General features: G+C 33.0%; 6 protein-coding genes across 8 annotated transcripts; 2 read left to right on the forward strand and 4 right to left on the reverse strand.

Moving 5' to 3' along the window:
* Positions 1-2,288: 2,288 nt before the first annotated feature.
* LOC127252216 (uncharacterized) lies at positions 2,289-3,963 on the forward strand. Its single transcript, XM_051276335.1, has 2 exons — positions 2,289-2,434; positions 2,568-3,963. The coding sequence occupies exon 2, from the start codon at positions 2,621-2,623 to the stop codon at positions 3,557-3,559; it is 939 nt and encodes a 312-aa protein (XP_051132292.1). The 5' UTR covers positions 2,289-2,434; positions 2,568-2,620; the 3' UTR covers positions 3,560-3,963.
* Positions 3,964-4,528: 565 nt separating this feature from the next.
* On the reverse strand, positions 4,529-6,710 carry LOC127252103 (probable purine permease 11). 2 transcript variants are annotated; one of them, XM_051276224.1, is made up of 2 exons: positions 6,554-6,710; positions 4,529-5,891 (listed from the first exon to the last, which is right to left on the reverse strand). In XM_051276224.1, exon 2 carries the CDS (start codon positions 5,850-5,852, stop codon positions 4,737-4,739), a length of 1,116 nt encoding a protein of 371 aa, XP_051132181.1. In that variant the 5' UTR covers positions 5,853-5,891; positions 6,554-6,710; the 3' UTR covers positions 4,529-4,736. The 2 variants fall into 2 exon arrangements, with proteins under 2 accessions (XP_051132181.1, XP_051132132.1); XM_051276175.1 differs by having other exon boundaries at positions 6,498-6,708.
* Positions 6,711-9,512: 2,802 nt separating this feature from the next.
* On the forward strand, positions 9,513-10,575 carry LOC127252505 (acyl carrier protein 1, mitochondrial). Its single transcript, XM_051276727.1, has 2 exons — positions 9,513-9,823; positions 10,171-10,575. The coding sequence occupies exons 1-2, from the start codon at positions 9,629-9,631 to the stop codon at positions 10,345-10,347; spliced, it is 372 nt and encodes a 123-aa protein (XP_051132684.1). The 5' UTR covers positions 9,513-9,628; the 3' UTR covers positions 10,348-10,575.
* Positions 10,576-10,760: 185 nt separating this feature from the next.
* Positions 10,761-12,352, reverse strand: LOC127252300 (putative invertase inhibitor). The gene has a single exon (XM_051276448.1). It carries the CDS (start codon positions 11,612-11,614, stop codon positions 11,057-11,059), a length of 558 nt encoding a protein of 185 aa, XP_051132405.1. The 5' UTR covers positions 11,615-12,352; the 3' UTR covers positions 10,761-11,056.
* A 128-nt stretch (positions 12,353-12,480) lies between these two features.
* LOC127252372 (10 kDa chaperonin 1, chloroplastic-like) lies at positions 12,481-14,549 on the reverse strand. Of its 2 annotated transcripts, none has more exons than XM_051276631.1 (7): positions 14,385-14,549; positions 14,209-14,264; positions 14,033-14,083; positions 13,459-13,524; positions 13,288-13,335; positions 13,083-13,112; positions 12,481-12,735 (listed from the first exon to the last, which is right to left on the reverse strand). In XM_051276631.1, the coding sequence occupies exons 1-7, from the start codon at positions 14,467-14,469 to the stop codon at positions 12,667-12,669; spliced, it is 405 nt and encodes a 134-aa protein (XP_051132588.1). In that variant the 5' UTR covers positions 14,470-14,549; the 3' UTR covers positions 12,481-12,666. The 2 variants fall into 2 exon arrangements, with proteins under 2 accessions (XP_051132588.1, XP_051132511.1); XM_051276554.1 differs by having other exon boundaries at positions 14,209-14,297; positions 14,385-14,547.
* A 5,951-nt stretch (positions 14,550-20,500) lies between these two features.
* On the reverse strand, positions 20,501-21,677 carry LOC127245189 (E3 ubiquitin-protein ligase ATL4). Its single transcript, XM_051265945.1, has one exon. The coding sequence runs from the start codon at positions 21,608-21,610 to the stop codon at positions 20,564-20,566; it is 1,047 nt and encodes a 348-aa protein (XP_051121902.1). The 5' UTR covers positions 21,611-21,677; the 3' UTR covers positions 20,501-20,563.
* Positions 21,678-24,452: the final 2,775 nt, after the last annotated feature.

Here is a 24,452-nt window from a genome sequence, read left to right on the forward strand (position 1 = left end):
CTTACGAAATTAACAATAGATATAAGGTTATATTTCATTAATTCACTCACAAATTTATATATTTTTATTCTGAATTATTCAATTACAAGTACTTATTCCGTCTCATTTAAATTATTCATTTTTGTTTAGGTACGGAGTTTTAGGTATTGGATAAGTAGTAAGTAATTAAGAAATGCATTTGCAAAAATAATTATAATTTAATAAAAATAATTATATATTAAAATTAAAATGACTAAATAATTTACTTAAAAAAATATATAAATTATGAATTTTAAAATGTGAATAAAGTATGTAATTATATTTTCAAAACATAAAAGGACAAATTATATAGGACGAACGAAAATAGAAAGAGTGAACAAATTAAGTGTGACGGAACGAGTAATTATTTCAAACATTTTTTTTATTTTTCTACAAATACTTCTATTTTACAATTCCATCGCTACTTTTACATAAAAAAAAAAAAATAAGAGTAAAATTATTTTACACTACTTTTAATTATTCACTATAATTAAAATATTATTATTTTTTAAATCGCATCTAAAGTAAATTTATACCTTCAAATGACACGGATGAAGTATTATTTTGTGAAACATGAATGTTTTGTTTACATGAATACTTTTTTATAATTTATCAACATAGTTTTTCTTTTTCAAAAAATATTCATTCCGTCCAAAACAAGTTCGTCCCAAAATAACTGTCATATTTTTTTTATTTAGTAACTGTGCTCTTTACAACAAAATTATTCAATATTTTCCAAAACTACCTCTAACTATTACACTAACCCATTTTTTAAAACCCTTTGAAATACAACGGTAATTTAGTCTTTTATATTCTACTTTATATCTATTTTTAATTAAATACTATTATTATTTAATTCTCGTGTCAAATCTCAACTTACACATCTTTTATTTTTATGGAATGGAAGGAGTATACATATCAAAATATATATTTATTCCTATAAAATGTCACATTGAATATTTTCTGTTTATTATTTAAATAAATAAAAATTTCAAAAACCTCTAGTTAAATTGAGCCAAAGTAATACTATCTGCATCTATATGTATAAATTTGTGCAATTATTTGAAAGTATTTTACTAAAAATATTGAAAGAATTTTAATTGTATGCTATGAGGATATATATTGTTAATTAAATATTTATTATATATATTATTTATGGTAAAATTATAGTCTAATTTGGAACATATATTAATCTTTAAATTAAAGTCTAATTCAACGACTTATAATTAATGAATGCAGTAACCGTTAGGTTGAAAATACATCAAAACAAATTGGTTATTTTGCTTAACAAAAACCTCATCACATTAATATTTATTTATTAAAAAATATCATATTAAATATATATTTCATCTTATAAAACAATGCATCAAATACCTAATATGCTAATATATATTAGAATTTTAAAATTCTAGTTTCATTTTTTTATTTTTATTTAAATAAAGTCAAAATATGTAATAAATACAAATAATAATAATAAAGTGTTTATTCAAACATCCACAGATGTAAATCTAAGACGGAACATAAAAGTAGGTTATAAATGCGACAGAAGTTTCGTGCCTTCATTAATAACTTTGACCACAATTAATTATATTCAGATTTATTTATTTATTAATTTATGACATGTATGTATACTTATTTGATTGGACATAAATTTTAATAAAAATAATTATTAATTATTAATTTTTTTTTATAGTTAAAAAATATATAAATAAAAAATAATTTTTTATTAAAAAAAATAAGAATATTTTTCAATGATAATATAAAAATAAAAATGAGCATAGATTTAAAGAACGAAAAAAATATTAATTATTGCAGGGTATGATTATGACATGACATAATACTAATACACATATAGCTGTAGTCGTGTGTACTCAAAACACGATTTATATCTACATTAACACTCTCCTCTACTCAACTCAATTAATTTTACGCCACTTATCTTACTCACCACTTCCCACTAATTAATTAATTGATTAATTATTTGTGTTACAAATTAATCACAATTAAATATATCTATTTGATAAATACTCCTTATATATATAGAAATTAATTGATTTGATTGTTCTTTTCACTGCAGAAGCTTCTCAGCAGCGAATCTCAGCCGTCCATCCATTCCGTTCTATTAGTTCCGACCACGTAGACCACCCGCACTATATTATTCCTATTTTTTTTTATTCTTTAATGCTTTAATAATATTCGTGGATGATGTTATTCTCTCAACTCTAACTTCAAGAAAATAATAATAATAATAAATAAAATAAAATAAAATAAATAGGAAGAAATTTATCAGGCCTGAAGTTCATTTCACCACTGCGTCAGTCTTACTGTCTTCTTCGTCTCCTTTTCCGCCATTGATAAAGCAGAAGAAGAAGTAATCCTCTGATCTGATCAAAATCAAATTGAGGAGGAAGAAGAGGTAGAAAAAGTCCTTACTCGCTCTTTGTTATTCTCGTCAAATCGTTCGATTACGTATACATCCAGAAAATGCCAGGACTGAGTCGCAGGTCAGCTCCTCGATTTCTCTAAAACAGCATCCAAAATAATCGCAGTTTCAGGTGCGTATCGGCCTGTGGAGGATTCGATTTTAGGTCGGATTGGATAAATGAGGTGCAAAAGGCACCCGGAGGACCTCAGCAGCGGCGGCGGCGGCGTATGCGCCTCCTGCCTCCGGGAGCGTCTCTGTGCGGTAATGGCGGCTCAGGCGCAGAAGGAGGCGCAGCACCACCAGGCTCAATTGGATCGCCGGAAATTGGATGCGCAGCGCCCGCTGCCGCTGTCGTTCCCCCGCTCCGTCTCCCCTTACGTTTCGTGGCGGAGGTCTACCAGTTCGGCGATGTCGCAGCTCCACGGCGGCGCCGGTACTAGCGCCGCCGTGACGGTTGAGGTTAAGGCGGAGGAGCAGAAGACGAAGAAGAAGAAGAAGAGTAGTAATGTGGGGAAATTTTCGAAGATGTTTCTAGGGCTTTTCAGATCCAAATCGGACAATTCGGGTCCGGGTTCGGTCCCGGGTTCGGATACCGGAGCCTCGAGCGGGCACTCGTGCACGGCGTCTCCGTCGTGGTTTTCAACTGTAATCCCTCGCCGGAGAAGGAAGCAGATTCGGACGCTTTCGCTCGACGACGGCGGCGGCGCGATCGGCCGGCGTAAAATCTCCCGGAATCGAGACCGAGGAATGTCTCCGGCTAGATGCTCCGACGACGACGACGACGATGATGGCGACGATCATTGCAACGGTGGATTGAGCGGTTACACGTCGGAGTCCTCCCCCGCCTGGAAGCAAACTCCGCGGATGACGCCGTCGACGGCCCGGCGCGGCGGCGTAAGGGCGGCAAGCCACAGTAGAAGCGTATCAGGATTGGTATTTTGCTTGAGTCCTCTGGTTCGTGCCAGCCCTACCCACCACTGGAATCAGATCGGCCTACCGCCGGAGATCCCAATGGTCGGAGAATCCAGAGCTCCGGCGAAGCCACACCTCTCCACAGCAACGTCGTTTTGCAAGAATAGATCCCGTAAGCTCGCCGATTTCGGTCGGTACCATTGATCCGCCGACGATCGTTGACTTTGACCTCCCTCAATACGGTACCGTTTTGCGCTTTATTTATTTATTTTTTCTAAAAAAAAGATTAAAACTGACAAACAAGAGTTTTTTCAAAAAATAATAAAAAATATACTAATATTCCAGCATTTATTGTTATTATTATTATTTTTTTTGTGTGAATAAATTGGATGTGTGGATATGATCAAAGAAGGTGGGGATGGTGCATTTGCTCCCCATTAGGGTTACACCACTATGATTGTTGATCTTCAGTCCCTTGGTGGGATTACTGAAGGATTCTTTCAAATGTAGAGAGAGAGACAAGGGTTGACTATATATTTTGATTGGATGAAAAGTGAATCTTTTTCTCTTTTTCAAAAAAAAAAAGTCCCTTTATTTGTAATGGGCATTTGGGTGTTGCCCATCATTCTTTTCTCAGTGTATTTGTGTTGGTGACACAAGTCTGCAACTGAAGTTTTTGAGCAACATAGATTATACACACACATATATATATATTAGTTGTTTTGATGAAGAAGGGTTGTTCAACTATGTGTTTTGAAGAATTGAAATGATTGTTAATCAATCCTTTTAGTGTATGTTTGGTGCAGTGATTGAGACCTCCCACTTTGGTAATGTCAATTTCCATTATTTTTGGGATGGCCCAAACAAGTCCTTATCTTCATAACTAACTACGCCTTTAGGACCTTAGGCCCTGTTTCGATGATTTATATAATAATAACTTCAAGTTCACTTCAACAATTCAATTCACATTTTGTCCTAATTCAAATTAGTTCCAGAGGGACCCAACAATTTCATCAAACCCATGTATTAATAATATGATCAAAGATTTCATTTCAAGTATAATACACATCATATGATCAAATTATGCACAAATTTATACCATAAATATCCCTTTCAAGTTACTCTCCATTGTGCACTTAAAGTGTGTTTAAATCAACAACTAACCCTACCAAATTCAACAATACAAATTGTCCTAAATAGACACATAATTCATGAACATAACTGCAGTTAAAACATACAAATCACTCACCATCATCAAAGAATTTCCCAGCCCAGGTGACTCAAATCATCTAAATAATCATAAAAAGTATTTCTTGACATCGAAAAGTCGAAAAAATCGAACCTGGCTCCGGCGTGGCAAATTCGATAAAAACCCACATCGTCAGCTCCCGTCTCTATCGTTTTTCCTCGCTTCCCGATCGTCGAGATAGTTCTGGTAAACATACGAAGCGAACCCCCAAAACGCCAGCAGCATAGCGACAATCTTCACCCCGTTCATCCTGTCATGAAACACAACCAAAGACGCAATAGGAGTGATAGCCAGCGACAATGTACTTATAACATTCGAGAACAGCGACGACACTACGTATATCAAACCGACGACGGCGACGGAACACAATTGCCAAGCAACAGCAATCCACACCAGAGTCATCACATAAGAAACTTTCCCCGCACCGAAACCTTCCATTTCACCCGCAATCGACTTCCATTCCCCGCTCACGAAAAGCCCCGCAGTTGTAACGACCGTCGCTACAATCGCCGTGTAAATCTGCATCTCAAGAACAACCGTAAATGTTTCCTTCTTCACCACCTTCTCAAACGTCAGCTGCATTAACGACAGCAGCAACGCATACAGAGCAGAAGCTCCGAGGGCAAGAACAACCCCTACGGTATACTTCCTCTCGGAAACACTCAAAACATTACCAGACGAATCGTCATCATCGTTCACAGAGAGCAACGCCGCAGCAAATGAGAGAACCACTACTGAATTCAAGATAAGAGCGGTGAATTTCTGTCGATTTATGAACAAGGAGAAAATCGCAGTAAACGCCAACTGCGTGGCGCAAATCAGCGAATACGTCGAAGCAGAAAGATTCGACAGGGCAAAGGAGTACATCATGTTATCGCCGGCAATGAGCGCACCGATGATGAAGTAAATCGTGCCGAGTATAAGAACTGACGGCACCGACGACGACGACGAACTAGAACCAGAGTTAGGAGGCTCGTCGAAGGGACGGAGAAAAATGTAAGGAATGAAAAGAATCGGGAAGGCAGCCGTTTGGACTAGCGACGCCATCCATTTACTATTCCCACCTTCGTCGTAATAATACCTTCCCAATAGGACACCCGCAGATTGGCCGACTACGAGGAGAAGTATGTTGACAACAACCGAGATCCACCATTGCAAGCCAGTAAGCTTGTGGAGAGGATGACGGTAATCACGAGCCCTGTCTTTAGACAAAATCGGCTCCCGGAGATGGAGCCGATAATCCTCCATGATCGAAAAACAGGGCAGCTTGGGTAATGCCTACAGAATCTGTATCAATAGTCGATTCATAAGCAATCTTCAATTGATCAAAACCAAAATAGCAAATAGCAAGTTCCTAAAATTACATACATATTTTTGAAACTTTCTTACACTATTCAAGTAACTTTTTTAAAAAGATGATCACATTTAGTAACTTTAAACGTCAATTTTTTACTGTTCTCAAAATCTTGGAAAGATCCAAAGCTTTCGAATCTTCTATCTAAATGGAGATAACATCCTACAAAATTCGATTCTAATCAGGGGCTTTAACTTTAAGAGAGAACCAGTTCACTAAAATCTTCTATTTCCACAGCACTAATTAGGTTAGATTCAACACGGCAGTAGTGCTTCATTCCTGCTGCTCTCAAATCTCAACTATGGCAGATGAGAAGACGAATCTCCAATTCTCCACTCCAATAATGATATTCGCGAAATTTTCTTATAATCGGAGACAAATCTCAATAGATTTTTTGAGGAGATAAACGAATAAAAAACTCAGCACCAGATGTCACCGGATAATCTGTCAAATAGAACATCGAATCCCAAGGACAAAGCAGAAAGTTGAGAGAGACGGAAAAGACAAAACTCTAAAAAGTTCAAATCAGCTTAACATACCGACATGAAAAGCTTGATTGCTGAAATTGATGCAGGGGAGAGAATTATCGGCGAACCTGAGAAGAATCGCAACTGGAAAAGGAGCCCTTCGATCGATCGGATCGACGAAGATTTTTGTGGGCGGAAAACATCGGTGGAGAGGACTGCACGCAGCTGACGAACGCTGACACTTTTTTGACGGAATTGGAATTGCCAACTTCCAGAAGATAAAATATTGTGTGGGGACTAACATTATTTATAATTTGATTATTGTCTTTTTGATGCAATTATTTGGGAGAATTATTTGCGTCTGTTTTTATAGCTAAAATTGTCCAAACTTTCAAAATTTTAAATATAGACATTCAACTTTTGATATTATCAATAATTCACATCAAAATATTGAGTAAGAAACTCAGAATTGCTTTAAGAAAAACAAACAAATAAGGTTTAAGATAGAAATAAACATCGAACATCATTGCTCCTGCATGGATACCTCGCTCGATGTAATAGTCGACTTGCCACTGTAAAAAGATCTTTCCTTGTTCATGTTGAAACCATGATAGACCTTCTCATTTCCATCCAACGTAACCAGACTCTACAATGGTCACACTTGTAGTATAACCTCTCGTAGAATTGTTTTTACTTCTTGATACTTTTAGAACACCTTCATTCCCGCATCTACATATTAGTGCCACTTGAATGCCGGAAATGTAATCGTCATCAAGGCAAAATAAGAAAAAATGAACTTAGTACTGGTTTCCAACATAATAAATCAAATATACCAAATCTGTATAGAAACTCTTTTAATCCAGAAAAAGATATTCTTAAATAGAAAACTGTGATGTTGATACAAACTCAGATTCTGGAATGACCTTAATTCATAACTAAACTACTGCACTTCGAATTATTAGTTTGTTTACAGAGTTTTATGAGAAATCTATCGTCCAAATCTCTCCTATAAGTAGCCCTAAATCTACTTTAAAATCTCTCCAACAAGAACAAACTAATAACATACCACAAGAGCATCCACTAAACGGGAGAGGAAGATAAGCAAGAACGAGCTATTCAAGCTGTCGGTCAGAGAAATCGCCCATTGTCAGTGGGGACGGAAAGCTACTATCATATATTCATATTTTCTCTCGCTCTTGTGAATGTGTTTTATTGAAAAACACATTCTTACCAATGAACATTGAGTTGAGACGGCCTGCAATCAGCCATGTTTATACGGCAAAAATGCTTCGGCAACAATATGTATACAGATTCTGTAATATGTCTTACATTACAATATAGCTAAGTTTGATCAACAAAATTCGGTAAAATGGCATTAATCAGCAGGAGGTAAACTACTGATTTGTTTTCATCGACACAAAGAAAGAGAGTTTAATTGAGAACTTGGTGACTATTCTTCCTTTAATCTGTAATAGGGTTCCGAATTCTATGCCAAATATAGCCTCTAATGTACTAATGCTTTCAACTTTTCCAGATACTAACTCAAATAAAATGCTCTTGTAGTAAGTAACATTAATTTCAGCAGGTTGATTGCTCACAAAGAAAGACCATATATAAAAGAGCAAACTTTTTTACCTCTTATCCACCTGGTCAGTTTTGTTTCCGGCTAGAACAACATTAGCATCAGTTCCTATCTCAGTGTGCACCATCCCAACCCATTTCGAGGCGTTAAGAAAGGATTGTCTGCCTGATATAGACAGTGAAACAACCCCAAGATCAATACCACAACTTCGAGCATTGTTAGATGACAATTTAAGGTGAATAATCAAGAAAACAGAAAGTGTGTTTGTACATACAACCTGCGATGATAACCTTAAATATTTCCTATCCAGAAGTATCCCTAAACCCAAGTAATGAACAAATTATTCGTCCCTGTGGATAAACAATAAGAAAATGAATAGTAGGAAAAGTAATAAATGAGTAGAACTTGGCATTGTCAAGGAAATGTAATGGCAACTAGCTAAAAATCCTAAACACGGAAAGCTGTAACGGTGACGACAATCCATCATCACTTAGTTTCATATTCACTAACTATTATAATTTAACAACAGTAACGAATGAGGAAACAAATCCCAAGTATGGAGTTCATATGCCTTGGTGTCATCTGGTTGAGAATTGCATCTTACCAGAGTTGCAACTGTACTGTTCGATCTTCAAGATACATATTCGTTGCCAGGAAATCCGTACCAATTGTGGCCTGAACACAAATTTCATTACTCTCGAATGCATAATGACTGTCTCGAAAGTTCGAACTGTTATGAAAACGTATCCATTAATTATTTATCTAGCAGACGGGAGTCCCGACAATTCCAACTTCAGAAATATATTAAGAATAACTTTAGATTTATAAATCCATTTTGCTCTCACTTTTCAGCTAAGTTGTGGTCAATTATCATAAGCCCTAAGATAGTCTAATCGACAAGAACTTCCTCACATTGACGCCTATCATGGCATAATAACATGAAACACCTGCAAGCATCCTATAACCAAAAAAAACACTAATCATCAAACTTTTTGGAAATTTCAATTGTAAAGGATGGATTCGTGGATCAATTATGAAAATGAACATGAACGACGTTAAAAAGAAACAAATAAATCGATTATATATATATAATCATCTGAAATGACCACGAACCTTATAAGCCTTGTTGAATTTTTCATACATGAATCGCTCGATTATGCTCGTCTTTCCAACGGATTGATCTCCCAAAAACACTACTCTGTACTTCGCGAGAGCTGAATCGGGAGCCATCCCTAAATTCGAATCCGAAATATGGATCAACCTTTGGAATCGGATTCGGTTTTTGTTTTCCGAAGGAGCGAAGATAATCTCGCCGGAAAATGATCGGAGATTCGACCTCGAAAGCGAAGCGGTCAGATTCAGTGGCCAACCTTGTAATTCTCATTTTCTCAAGGGTCTAAATGAAAATCTAAAAAATTCTGGAATTAGCAAAGAAAACCCCTGCTATGAAATCTCGAAAACGCCCTTCAACCCCAGTGTAATTCCACTGAGGTCCTATTGATAAATCCTCCCGTCTGCACACAGCACAGCCAGCGGAGGAACGCCGCAGAGAAGGAGCGATCGACGGAGACGAGAATCGGTTTCTGCATTCTTCATTTTTTTATACTAATCGGAGCTGGAAATGGCGTCGGCGTTGAGATCCAGTATTCTCCGTCATGTTCGGGTGCCAGTGTCCCGAACCATGGTCCTCAATGGATTCCGCTCGACGGCCGTCCGATCACTGTCAGCGCACGCCGACGATCATCTCGACAAGAAGGAAGTGATCGACAGAGTCCTCGACGTGATCAAAAGCCACCCCAAAGTGGATCCTTCGAAGGTCTGCTCATTTTCCCCTTTTCCTATTTCCATCTGTATCTATACAAAACTCTGTTTCTACGCGAATCTGTTCAAATACAATCTCGAATCCTTTAGCTTGAGGATTTGAAAAAATTAATTTCGCAGAAGAAGTCTCTAACAAAACCCTAACGAATCAATTCATAGAACCCTAATGAATCCTTTCATTTCTGAGGTCAAAATTTGATGCAGACTTGAGTATGAAATTTGATTACCCTGGAATTCGTTCATGTCCGGTGTTGGAGTTCGATATTTCAGCATTATCTGTTGAATAAACCAAACTTTGGTTCAAATGAATGAGAAATAGTGAAGAACATCATGTTTCTGCAGGTGACTCCAGATGTTCATTTTACGAACGATCTGGGATTGGACAGCTTAGACACTGTGGAGATTGTGATGGCTATAGAGGAAGAGTTTAAGCTCGAAATTCCCGACAAGGAAGCCGACAAGATCGACTCGTGCCCTCTTGCAATCGAATATGTCTACAACCATCCAATGTCAAGCTAAGATCTGTTGGATGTTTATGTTATTTTTGGGTTTCAAATTCTTATCTTTCGAATGCTGGTAGACATTGCACATCCAGTCGTTGCTGACTCTTGAGCATCGGCATAAAATTTGATCTCTGGATGGGAATACTTTGTCCATGCTTGCTTGATAAAGATTACTCCTAAAGTGGACCCAATAACTAGCACTGTCATTTCTTGAATTAACTCGGGTAATGCATGTTGTTCTCTATTTTCGAAGAGTTTTTTTACGCGATATTGGCATCATAAGAATGATTCTAGGTATTCTTGCGCTAATCATTTATTTGTGATTTAGATTCTTATTACTATTATGTTCATAACTGCCCTCGGTAATTCTCCCGTAAAGTGGATTAATCTCTAATGATTTCTTTGCGAATTGCATAGTCCAGTGGCGATTAATAGCTTCATTATATCGATGTTTCTGTGTAATCTTCTTCTGTATTTAGAGAAACATGAATAGAATACATATAGGGTAGGAGAAGAGTGACATAGGTCATGAAACAATTCAGTAAAAGTCACTCAGATGATATTACTTGTCGATAAATATGAGACACAAAATGTAACTCTTACTTGAGGGTACATTCTGACCAAACTTACCTACCGATAGCGACAAAAAACTTAGTGTCGATGCCAATATGTTATACTAAGAGTATATGCAATCGAACTTTTGAAAACATAGATAGGTAGAATGATCAGCCTGTACCTCTTTGAATCACGCGCATAGCAGAAAGTGTTATAGCGGATAGCTGGAACACGTCTTTGTTTCTTTTAGTGAGAGGCGAAACCACGCCCTTCCTCTCCTTGAAGCCATCCTCACAGGTAGTGGAAGCGTCCATAATCGAGGTTATCTGAACATTAACATCATCAAATCGTTTATCATTGTAGTATCTCATTGCCTGCTTAACTGAAGGGATTGCATCCGAGTATAGCTCGAAGCAATCGCTCAAGCACTGTTTGGTATAGGGATCCCATTTCCTGTTTCTCAATAGCTGCTTGATGTGGCACCGTGTATCTGTTACATTGTAGCGCACGAGCCTGATGGAGATCATGCCAAGACCTCGCAGGCTGGCACATCTGCTGGCCGGGGCGGCCTGGAGGGAAGTTTTGCAGAAGTTGAAGTTGATGTTCGGATCATTTCTTGCGATGTTTTTGCAGGTTGAATTGATCAAGCTTTGGCTTTCTGTTGCTGGAATTGTCATCAGCACAAAGAGGAGATGGAATAGAGCAAAGAAGGGGTAAAATAGCTTCATTTCTTGCTTTCTATTTCGAATCTTTCTCTATGGTGTCTTTTTTAAGGGTGTTTCTTTCTTGAATGTTAATTTCTGATGGGAAGGCTTTATATAGGATGGTTCTAAGATATGGTTGGTATATACAAATAAAAAAAGAGACTGTCCTATAGAGATATTATAGTTTGAAAACAAGATGGAAAATACTAGTTTGATGTGGGCTTCATCCCAATAATCAATTGAATTTTTACTATGATTGTGAGTACAAAGCTATGATATTAGTTCAGTTAAAAGTATCTATCAAGATCCATGTGATGATGATGACTTAGCATCTATAAATGTCATTCATTCATTATGATGCAGAACAGTGTCATGTCCTCATCCATTTTGGGAGTGTTTAGGCAAGAGTTGTCCAAATTATAAGCACAATGTAATGTCTTAGCAGCAAAGTGAGATTTTGGTGGTGAAGATGGTAGGCATTGATTGACTTGCAAAGTTCAAGAAAAACCTATTATACCCTATTGGATTATGCTTCAAGAATTCCCTTTAGGAAATGTTAATTGATTATCTAGGCTTATTGAGTTGCTTGTGTACATCAAATGTGCATAAAAAGCCCATTCTTTGCAATCCATCTTTGGGTCCCTCTAATTTCTTGCTTCCAAGCATCAAATAAGACATTTTAGTCAAAAAGTTAAGTCACAACTGCACAGTTTCCACTCCTTGAGAATTGGTGTCTTTATTACTACTATACTTAAGGCAGATAACTTCATAGTATAAAATAAATGTGGTGGGAGAGTAATCAAAGAACTCTATCACACACACACACACACACACACATATATATATATATACACACACATACTCAGCATTTTTAGTGTCAAGAAGCAAAAGAACAATGAGGTTCAATATGTTTAACTCAATAATATTTATTGATGTGTTTCAAATTAAACATTATGAGCTATGACAGATAGATACCGTGATAATGGCAAAAAGGGTTGATTGCTGATACCATTCTAGTAGGGTGTTTCTGGCCATAACATGTAAACAACTTTGTATTTCATTATTTCGAAAACTTACTACTCGACCACTGCCAGCAAGTCTCCTGCTTTGCAAAAGCAATGTCTGTCATCTGTGCCCAAGTCAACCTGATACAATTGATTATCATGTTTGTTAAGGTCTGGACTGTGTTAAAAAGGACATTGCAATAAACTAGTATTCGCTACAAATTGTTTACGGATTGGTCTTAGGAGAGACTTTGGAGCCACATACAGGAACCCGATAGAAGAAGGATTGACATATCAGGGGACAGGGACACAATCTACTATCTATGTGAGAAGATGTATTTCATTGAATATATAGAGAGAGATAAATGAATGGGATCTATTAAGTACCATCAATCAAACCTTTAAAACTGATAGTGTCCCAATAATCACAATCACCACCTGAATTTACTTCAGAACAAAAAAAAATTACTTGACATTAAGCAACATACCTCATATGCACTTATGTCGTTGAAAAGAACCTGCGAAGAAGGAATACGTTAACTCTTATATGACTGACAAGTAAATAGATATATCTTAACTCAAACTATTAGTATCTATGTCCATAAATATACTCCAAATGAGATCAAGAGTGAACAGAAACATTCCAATGCATTGTGGATGTCAATTGTAACATCAAAAGCTTTCAGAACTAACCTTCTTTCCAGTCTGCACATTCTTCACATCCTCACCAGTTGAAAGAACCTGATAAACAATCACACGAGCAATAACAAAAGATAATGTCAAATCAAATACCACATGCCCAAAAGACAGAAATCTTGTGAATGAAAGCTAGATAATTCACAAAATTATCTATTCTTTGCACACCTCCCCCATGAGATACCGCTCGAATTTAACTGCAGACTTTGGTAGCAAAACTCCCCCTGCTGATTTCTGTCAGCACATACATGCACACACCACAACACATTGGTCGAGGAAGAATTGTCAGTTATCTGATCTCTAATCAAATGATCAATGGAGGGAACTATACAATCATGTTGTGTTACATAAAAACATAATGAGTTGAAGAAAATGAATAGAGAAATATTTTTAAACATAATCACAACTACACTAGCCTGAGACAGAAATTAGGTGCCATTTTAGTATATATTAAGGGCTTACTGAAAACACAATGCAATTCCATAGGGGAGCAAGAAACACAGAGACATAAACTAAGAAAGATGACTGTTCTTGAAGATACAGTGTGTAACTCAAGTCATTCAGAATTAACATCACATAAACGTTCATCCAAACCAATAGATTATCATTAAACAATCTGAATGCACACAAAGCATAATCACAGGGAACAGAAACAATCAACGAAAAGAATTTTCACGATGTAAAAGCATACAATTAAGGCGGAATTGAAACCATCAGAATCGATCAAGTAGTAAAGCAATACCTCCGGCAGAGCCTCCAGACGAATCAAAACTCTATCAGCTTGTGGCACAACCTACACAAAAAACGCGGTAATCAAACATCTGAGTTTCTGACCACCATTTCCATCTCCCTGCCTCATAAAACTTCCAACAGAAAAAACAATCAAAGGCGAAAATCACCACACTACGGAAGACTAACCTTAGTAGGTTCATATTTTGCAATCGCATTTACTTTCAAACATATTCTCTTAAAACCTGTCAACCACCACAAATTCAAGCGAGAGCTTACTGCCAGTACACCAAAAGCGTAACCTCTCTTAAAAACCTCAGAAAGCACGAGGATATAATGGAGCAGAAATTCAAACAAAAAAAAACCTGCTGGAGAATTGGTTGAGCGAGCTGGGAAGTTAATCCTGCTGAAAGAGGAGCAGCTAGATAGCGCAACGAAGGAAGATGCCATGACTACTGAACTGGAAGTGCGGGCAAACAGCGTGAACCTCCTACTCTGTAATCGCTGCCTGTAGTCTCTAATCTCTACGGACGATAGTTAATCCTCCTGTTCTAGATGGTTCGATTATCCGACCCGGAAATCGGACCCGTTTATTGATGGGCCTTGGGTCGTAGTTTAGCGAACCCGCCCCATCGAAATTTGCTTACTTTGCTGTCTACGGGAGTTCATGAGATTAAGGGCTTGTTTGTTTTGCCCCTAAATGTCAAATTTAAATAAAATATTTTAACTCCACTTTATGATTATTTTAACGTTATTATTTTTTATTTTGGGTTAAATAATATATATATATTTTTATGATGGGAAACCCGCAATCAATACTGCATAAACAACCGTCCGAAATTAATACTATGTAAATTATATATCCAACAGACAAGTCACACTAGTCCAACTATGTATGACTGCCCATACTACTACTAGGTTATCACTTAAGGGTCGGGTTGAATAAGAATTGACTGTGAATTGAGTTGTGTGATGTTTTGGATACAAATATTAAATAATATTTTCTTTATCCCAATTCAAATTACTTATTTTATTATTTTTGTCTGTATTATTTTAAAATATTTATTTTTTATTTAAAAAATAAAATAATTATACACTAACACTAAAATACCTTTTAACTTTTATTTAAATTACAAATACATAATTACACATCTAATTATTATACAAAAAAGTCATCGCAAAAATATTCAAAAACAAATATTACTCCCTCCGTCCCAATACAATAGTTTTGTTTACCATTTTTGTCCGTCTCAAAACAATCGTCTCATTTCTATAAATACTCGTATCACCATAAAATTATCCTTACTTTTTCATTATTATTAAAAAAATCTTTTATTCATACTTTTTACCGACTATCAATATAATATCAATGCTAACTCAAATAAGACTATACTTTTGGAAGAGAGAGTATTATTTTTTAAAGTACTGCAGAACTAAAAAAAATAATAAAAAAATACAGTTAAATGAACCAAATATATTTTTTATAAGAAATTTTATATTAAATAACTTTTAAAAAAAATATGAACGGAATCATATTTTCAATTTTATAGTCAATTTTGGTTCCAAATTTCATGGAAATAAATTATAAATATATATATATAGGTCGCGTAGATTTAATTAGAAACATTTCCAATATGAAAACTTTAGGTAAAGTTGTTGATATATTCGACCCAACCCCTTTTATTTAAAAATAAAAATAAAAAATGTTTGAGCTAAGGTTGTTAATAAAGTTTGAATGTGGTTCAACTTATAAAACAATTTTTTATTGGTATTTGATTTAAATTTATTTTGATGTGTTAATTAAACTATTAGTATTTTTAAGGTTGTGCTTCCTATGATCTTTTAAAAATAAAATAAAATAAAATAAAAATTATTAGATAATGTTAAAACTTGTTTAAATAATAATTAAAAAGAAGTAAGATTATTATTAATCAATATGTATTATTTTGAATTCAGTTCATTTAATATTATAAAAAATATGCCATTCAAATACAGTTTTTTTTTTTAAAAAAAAAAAAGATGAAATATATTAATAAATTAAGTAGGAGAAAAAAAAAAATAAATAAATAAATTATGGGAAACGAGAAGAGTTGACTTTGAATACAATACAATCCAATCCAACTAATAGTGTGAGTTGTAGTCAAAATGAAGCTCAAATATTCAAAACTTCAGACAAATTATAAGTAATAACCCCACACTTTGTGCCACATTATAAGCCTTAAGCATCATCCTCATCCACCGTCAAAATTCCTTCAACTAAAATTAAATAATACTCCCTACATCCCAAATACCGTCTTTGCTACACTGTAGACACGGTATTTTAGGAAGAGTGCAATAAGTAGATAATTAAGAATGTATTAGTAAAAATAATTATCCTATAATATAAATAATTATAAATTAAGATTGAGATAACTAATTGGTTTAATTAAAATTTAAAAAAAAATATTAAAAAATTTAAAAATGAGATTAAAATGTGTAATCATTTTTCAAAAAAGGAAAGTGACATGGTATGTGGGACGGATAGGAACGGCAATGTAGACATGGTATCTGAGACGGAGGAGTACTATAATTTTGAGAAATTCCATTGGATAATATTATTAATTACTCAATTATCTAGGCAAGTAAATTTGAATTTTTGTTTTTTTCTATAACGTAAAAATCTGCGACCACTATTATTCACAAGTGCATAAACCCCAGTCGAACCTAATAATCTGTAAATTTTCAAAATCATTTGAACTTTATGATATTATGCTTAATAGAAAGTAGAAAATTGACATATTGTGTTTGATTTTAGTTTTTATTATTTAAAAAAAAAAAAATTCATATAATCTTACATAAAAATATTTACTTTTATTATAATGCATTTTCATCCGCAGGTCATTTGTTGCGGGACTATATATAGTCAGGATATTGTTGGGATGTTGATACATTGTTAATTATGAGTTTATATAATACCATTTTAAAAAATATATATTATAAAAAATTATATTGAAATTTTTTTTCCAATTTTTAAAAAAATTCAAAATTCTATAGGATTGTTTATATAAATTTTGTTGGAAGTTTTGAAGTTTTTTTTTTAAAAAATAAAAAACAATTAATACTTCCTAAGGTTGTCATTTTTTCATTCATGTTCGTCTAAAAAACAAGGTTATCATTTCCTAATTTAGTAATTGTGATACCTATCATAATAAATATTCTTTCAACTTACACTATATTACACAAATGTTATTACTTTTATATTACACAATTCTAATAGGGGTATTTTCGTCTTTTTTTTTCATTACAACCCATTATAATACTAATATTAAAAAATCTACGTGTAAAATGTAAACAACACCTTTGCACCGGGACGAAAGAAGTAGTATAATTAACATTTAATATAATATTTTGTAAGAAAAATATATATTTGATTGGATACTTTTTTTAAAAAATAATAGTATAATTAATATTTAATATAATATTTTGTAAGGGAAAATATATATATTTGATTGGATTTTTTTTTTTTTTTTACGTTAAATAAATATTATCAAAATTTATTATTATTTTTTTTTTGAAAAAATGTAAACAGTGCGTTGTTTTGAATTTTAAGACATTTTTATGTGTACTATGTGAGAAATAATTGTAATATTTAAATAGTAGAGAAACATTGAAATGAAATGTAAAATAAACATTAGGTTTGTTTATACAATAGTTTTTTTTATAGATACAGTTTTCGATGAATATAATAAAATATATTCTGTGTCTCTTAACAATGTACTCCATCCGTTCCACATATCATGTCCATATTGCTGTTTCTGTCCATTCTACATATCATGTCATTTTTCTTTTTCGGAAAATGATTACACACTTTAATATCATTTTAAACTTTTAAATTTATTTTTTAATTTTAATTAAACTAATTAATTATCTTAGGGTATGTTCGTTTGCAAGATTTTGCAAAATTCTTACTATTCATCCAATTTTTTCCCCCCAAAAACATCAAATCAAACACCTATTTTTTATTTTTTATATTATACTAAAAATCAATTTTACATTCAAAACATCACATCAACACCTATTTATATCACATCATACAACTATTCAAATTCAAAATTTTTACTATTCAAATCTCAACTCAAAATCCAAACCCCCAAACAAACACACCCTTAATATTAATTTATAATTATTTATATTATAGAATAATTATTTTCATTAATACATTCTTAATTATCGACTAATTACACTCCTTCTAAAATAGTGTGTAGCAGACATGGCATGTGGTATTTGGGAACGAGGGAGTATTATTTTTTTAGTTGGTATGTCCCCTAATAAAGTATTAATTTTTTTATTAGTAACTGTAATATTTACTTAACATTACAAATACTTTTACAATTTATAATATATTACACAAATATAATTATTTTTATATCAGTAAGGTTAATTTAGTGTTTTTCATATTTATTTCTATTATATTTCAATATAATACTAATGTTCTTAAAATTTATTGTAAAAAACAAACACATAAATTGATAAAAGGACGAAGGAAGTAAGTACACTATTTTATCATAAATGGTCAATAATTCAATATAAAAATATTATATTTTATATTTTATATTATAGACATAATTTTACATATATCATATAAAATATAATTTAAACTAAAACACTAAACAAACAAATTAATCATCTAAAACTTTTAAAATCATAGTTGATCTGTTACATTGAAAAGTATATAATTACTTTTTATAGTAGATTAATCAATAATATTTTATTAATCAATTAAAATATATAAAATAATTTTGAGATTTATATTTTTTATGTAAAAAAAAATAAATATTTTTTTATACTATATAAAATTAATTTTACTATAATATAAATATAATTTTTTAAATGATACATAGTATATAAATTATAATTACTTTTTATACTTAGATTAATCAATAATATTTTATTAATCAATTAAAATATATAAAATAATTTTGAGATTTATGTTTTTGTATGTAAAAAAAAAAAAAAATATTTTTATACTATATAAAATTAATTTTACTATAATATAAATATGATATTTTTAAATGATACATAGTATATAAATGAAAAAATTGCGAGGGAGGATGAGATGAGATGAGATGAAATGAAATCAGATGAACCACTTTATTAATCTATTCTAATCCATGTGATATTTTCCAAAATATTTGGACTAATTAATTAATTAATTAATTAATCATTTTTTTAAAAAAAAATATATATTAATAATATGGTTGTACAATGTTTGTTCTTGTATTATAGTACGTGTCTGTCTCTGTGATTATGCGTAACAGTCGCATTCATTACAATCATCACCATGCCCAAACCTAAATGGGGTCCACAAATAATAATAATAATAATAATAATAGTAATAAATATTTTATTTTATTTGCTTCAAATACGTATGTCGAAAAAAAGAAGGTATGACTATGTTGTACATGTTAGGTTTATTTCCATGTGTGTATAAATAGTAAAAAGTTACAATGATTTAATATTTTAAATAAACAAATAATTTTATTTTTTTTATAAAAACATTTAAATATAATTAAATACTTAGTACTTATAAAATATCACATTCAAATCAGCATTCAAATAAAAACAAAATTAAAATTAAAAAATCACCAATTTAACCTACCAAAATTATAACCGTTAATAAATCATCTTACACACGAACCAAAGTGTTAAAATAAAATAATAATAATAATAATAATAATAATAAATAAATAAATAAAAAGAAGTAATGTAAGAGTATGCTTGTTAGAAAAAGACAACTTCCCTGCAAGAGATCCACGTTTGTAGGCATCATTATTACTATTGTTATTCTTAGTAATTTGACACTGTAGAAACAATCATTTTTAAAATATTATTATTATTATTGTTTATTTATTTATTAATATTATTTCTTAAATAATAATAATTGGATTAAAGGGGTTGGACCACTTAAATATATATATTAATGTAGGTGACCTAAATATAATTTAATAAAAGATTAAATGTCACATGTAAGTAGAAGGTAGTTGTTGAGGAGTGGAATGTTTACGTTAATAAAAAAAATGCCAAAATCTCAGATATATATAATTTTTTATATTTAGATAAGAACAACATTTTTAATTCTTTGTTTTCCTCGTAACACCCAAAACAACATTAATTTGTTTCTGTAACATCACTAAAATGTTAATTAATTTTGCTAAATTTTAAGAAAAAGACATGTAAGAGATTCTGAAATTGTTAGCGTCTGTCTATGGAATTGATGAATAATGTTGCAATAAAATCATATAAATTTTGGAAAAATGATCGAAATATTAACCAAACTAATTAAAAATTTCTAATTTCTATTGCAGGGAAAATATTAAAAACAGTATGTGTTAAAGTATTGCCAAAAATAAAAAAAAAAAAAAAAAAGGAAAAGAAAAGAATCCACTTAGACAGATAATGTTGGCCCTAAGAGTGGACAGCAAAATCAGGAGATTCTAAGAAAGAAGGAAAAAAATTGTGGTCTGAAATTACCGATTTACCCCTGGAAATAGACAGAATTTACAGGTCAAATTCCGGAAAGCCACCGGAACAACTCGCTGATTTCTTCTCCGGCGCGGTTGGCCTCCACGTCGTCGGCGGCGGGTTCAGTCCGGCGGCTGCTACCGGAGAAGAACCTCCCCGAGCTCCGGAACGACATTGCTCGTGAAGAAATGGAGACCGACGCTAGCCTATCTACGTAATCTCTCAGCCAATTCCGGCCGCCGGAAACCTCCGACGCCAGAAACTCCCCCGGCGGCTCCGGAATCGGAATTCCGATCGACGATTCCTTGTCCGTCGAATCGGAGATCTCTCTCCGATGAGCGGTTATCGATCCTACTGGAACTTCGTAGCCGCTGTCGTCTAAAATGTAGTCGAAAGAGCCGACGGAGTACGAGCGCCGCTCTCCTTCCGCCGCCTCACCACCGGCGCCGCCGCCTCGGCGGCGGCTGATACTTCCGATCTCAATCCGGAAGCTTCCGCTGTTTCTGTTGTTGTTGGCGCCTCCACCTCCTCCGCCAGCGCTGCCGCGGTTATCGGCGGCGAGGATTTTGTCCAGCGCGTCGGAATCGGCGGGGAAGACGGCGGAGCGGCAGAGCGGACATGTCTGATTGGCGGCGATCCACGTGTCGATACAGGCGGCGTGGAAGGCGTGGCAGCAGAGCGGCAGCAGCCGGAGCTGATCGTGCGGCTCGAACTTGGAGAGGCAGACGGCGCAGTCGCCTCCGTTGAGGTTTCCGGTGACGGAGCGGAATGTGAAGAGCGGCAGCGCGTCGAGAAGCTCCGATTCGCACCTATTCTGCAGATCGTACGTCTCGCCGCCGCGGAGGATGACGTCGTCCGCCGCCGCGGAGGCGGAGAAGCCGCGGAGCCGCCGCGAGAGGAACCGTATCAGGAGATAAATCGAGGCGGAGACGATGACTGCGGAAGCGATGATTATGATAACAATAATAATCGACGACGACGGCGAAGCGTACGCCGCCGCCGCCGACGGAGCCGGCGGCATTTGCGCCGTGAAGATGGATCCTCCGTCGACGGCGGTCACCGGCGGCGTGATTGACGACGGAATCGACATATGACCTGAGCTCAAAATTAGGGATTTGAATTTGAGAGAAAAGGGGAAATTTCAGTTAGGCCATGTTTGGAAGAAATCTAAAAAAAAAAAAGGAAAAAAAAAGGAGAGATTAATGAGGGAGCAGCGGTATTTATTGCAGAGCGGTCTTAATCTCACCGGTAGAGTTAAGGATGGTAGTGACGGCATGGGCTAGCGTCACGTGAGGAGCACGTGTAGGGTTTTTACATAGGGTAATTAATTCGAAATGCTCATTAATTTCTGAAAGAATAATAATAGCCTGCCTTCGCATGACGGTAGTGCAAGAATTGAATGAGTCTCTAAATCTAAATGAAAATGCAAATGAAATGCAAATTTGGCTCAATTTGTTAGTATTAAATAAATTTGGTCCATATAAAATTAAATTTTAAATAATTTATTACACTTTCAACTGTTATCTCTGTGAATTGAATATTTTTAATTAAAAAATTTCTATCAATATTGGAATTTTTTTGTATTTTATTTTCTATATAATTGTGTTGAAACAATATTTGATTCGTGCAAAATTATAATTTAATAATGATTATTATTTCCAAAATACGTGGCTGTCGTATTCATTAATATATGGATATCCGCAAGAAGTTGACCCATTCCATATATAAACAAATAAATTATATTATTTCTACTTCTTGCCATTTACGAACATATATTTTCTTGATTCTATTCCAAATTATTTGCTGCAATAAATTATTTGTTTGCAATAAATATTTGAAATAATCTCAGAACCCATCATTTGAATCAGCCAAGAAAATGTCGTTACAAATCATGTCAAAATTGCATTAATTGTATTGTGAATTTTTTACCTAATTTTAGGATTAAAATCCCTAAACAAAACTTCAATTCATTAGCATTAAAAACTATTGACTTCGCTTTTATTTCATTCCCTATTGAGGGTATTTTTACTCCTGATTTTTTACCATATATTCTTTTTATTAATTCATACGCTAAATTTATGTCTATGCAGAAATTAATAATATAGATACTCTAGATTTGATCTTATTCATAAATTATATTACTTATATTTGAGTCTATCGAGTTTGTTTGTTTTGTATTGTTTATATATAGACTTCTTATTTTAATGATCAATAAAATAATCTCATTATTTTCTCCCAAAATTTCTAACAGATACTATCAAATCTATATTATTATTATAATAATTATGATATTAACTTTTGTTCGATAAATATATAAGATTTTGAACTTATTTAGACAGTGTATATCTACTGTAAATATGTATAAAACTTATTCCCTAACAAAATTTTAATTTTTTAATAAAATTTTCAAAATGCCAAAGTAAAATTTAATTTTCCATGAACCTTACAAGTATCATATTTGGTTTGGACTTCAAACTATTTTAATTTTCTTTTCTTTTTTTTTTATTCAACTTATACGATTCGCAATAAGGAGTACTATTTTGCCTAACATAATATTACAATAAATCAAAATCTTCAAAAAAAAAAAAAAAAAGATAAAAAAAAAAAAGAAGAAGGTCGAATGCAAATACAAATTAAACTAACCCTTCTGTATTTCTTTGTGATTTTATTTTGGTGTATTACTAGTCAATCTTTATGTTTTACAATATAAAAAATATATATTTTTTAATAAAAAATATTGTCGCAAATAATATTGTTTATTGTTGAAATTATTGTATATCTTGCATATTTTTTAACTATATATTTTTTTATTCATTTCTAAATTCTACATTTGTTTTCACATGCATATTTAAAAAGATATTAATAGTTTAATAGTTGTTTATAATATTTAGTTATTTTAAAATATTTATATTTTTATTAAAAACTAATGATATGATAATAGTAAATATAAAAGTAGGAGTGGTATAATTTGTAGTACGATGTTAATTAAAAAAATAAAGGAAAAGAGAAATGGCATATGCCTTTAACTATTTTCTAGCGGGGCGGGTTTCGGGGCCAGAGGGTTCGGGGCAAACTTGACAAATCCGTTTTTTTTTAAATATATAATAATAAATATTTTTTTAACAATCGAATACTAAAACAAATAGCATTAAAAGCACAAAAAAAAATATATAAAAACAATCAAATATTGATCCATAAAAATAAAATAAATAAATAAATAATATATTTTTATTATATAAATATACATATATTAGGTATAATAATTTTAAAAAATTATTTGGAGCACTAATTGAATTTTATATTTAAAATGATTTAAGTAAATAAATAATATATTTTTATTATATAAATGTACATATATATTAGTTATAATAATTTTAAAAAATATTCGGGTTCGGATTCGGGTCCGGGTTATGGCGGGTTTTTAGTAAAATCCGTAACCTGCCCCAAACATGGCCGAGTTTAAAATTTTAAATCCACAATCCGTCCCGAAACATATTATTTAGACCTGAACCAGCCCCATTAAGAGCGAGTCCGGAGCTAGTCCGGGCTAACCCGCCCCATTTGACATCCGTAGCCTTTAAATTTAGCTTATATATGAAAATTGAAATACCTAAACTTTAAATGTAGACAGAAAAAAATATTATATATTATGTTGTAGTAACATATAATATATTTTTAGAAATAACTGTAACATGTATTGTGTCGATTATTATCATGTGTTTTATTTCATATGTTAGAATTATATCATTCGACATTATGTAATAGAATAAGTGAATGAGAAGGCAAATGAGGTGTAAAAGTACTATGGCAAAGGATAAATATGTTGACTTATTGGTCCCTTTGGCTTTTGGAAAGTAATGTAGGTATGTATAAACATTTATAACATCTAATTTAAATTTAAATACACGATAAATATATACTTTTAAGAATAT

Source organism: Andrographis paniculata, unplaced genomic scaffold (assembly GCF_009805555.1).
Source record: "Andrographis paniculata isolate CXL003 unplaced genomic scaffold, ASM980555v1 Contig10END, whole genome shotgun sequence".
Taxonomy (NCBI): Eukaryota; Viridiplantae; Streptophyta; class Magnoliopsida; order Lamiales; family Acanthaceae; genus Andrographis; species Andrographis paniculata.

Excerpts from the sequence above, each read along its gene's own strand:
- LOC127252505 (XM_051276727.1), top strand. The coding sequence starts at position 9,629 with ATGGCGTCGGCGTTGAGATCCAGTATTCTCCGTCATGTTCGGGTGCCA. Across the intron at positions 9,824-10,170 it reads CCAAAGTGGATCCTTCGAAG|GTGACTCCAGATGTTCATTT; the intron begins GTCTGCTCATTT and ends ATGTTTCTGCAG.
- LOC127252300 (XM_051276448.1), bottom strand. The coding sequence starts at position 11,614 with ATGAAGCTATTTTACCCCTTCTTTGCTCTATTCCATCTCCTCTTTGTG.
- LOC127252372 (XM_051276554.1), bottom strand. The coding sequence starts at position 14,469 with ATGGCATCTTCCTTCGTTGCGCTATCTAGCTGCTCCTCTTTCAGCAGG. Across the intron at positions 14,298-14,384 it reads CTCAACCAATTCTCCAGCAG|TAAGCTCTCGCTTGAATTTG; the intron begins GTTTTTTTTTGT and ends GTGTACTGGCAG. Across the intron at positions 13,113-13,287 it reads ATGTGCAGACTGGAAAGAAG|GTTCTTTTCAACGACATAAG; the intron begins GTTAGTTCTGAA and ends CCTTCTTCGCAG.
- LOC127252216 (XM_051276335.1), top strand. The coding sequence starts at position 2,621 with ATGAGGTGCAAAAGGCACCCGGAGGACCTCAGCAGCGGCGGCGGCGGC.
- LOC127252103 (XM_051276224.1), bottom strand. The coding sequence starts at position 5,852 with ATGGAGGATTATCGGCTCCATCTCCGGGAGCCGATTTTGTCTAAAGAC.
- LOC127245189 (XM_051265945.1), bottom strand. The coding sequence starts at position 21,610 with ATGTCGATTCCGTCGTCAATCACGCCGCCGGTGACCGCCGTCGACGGA.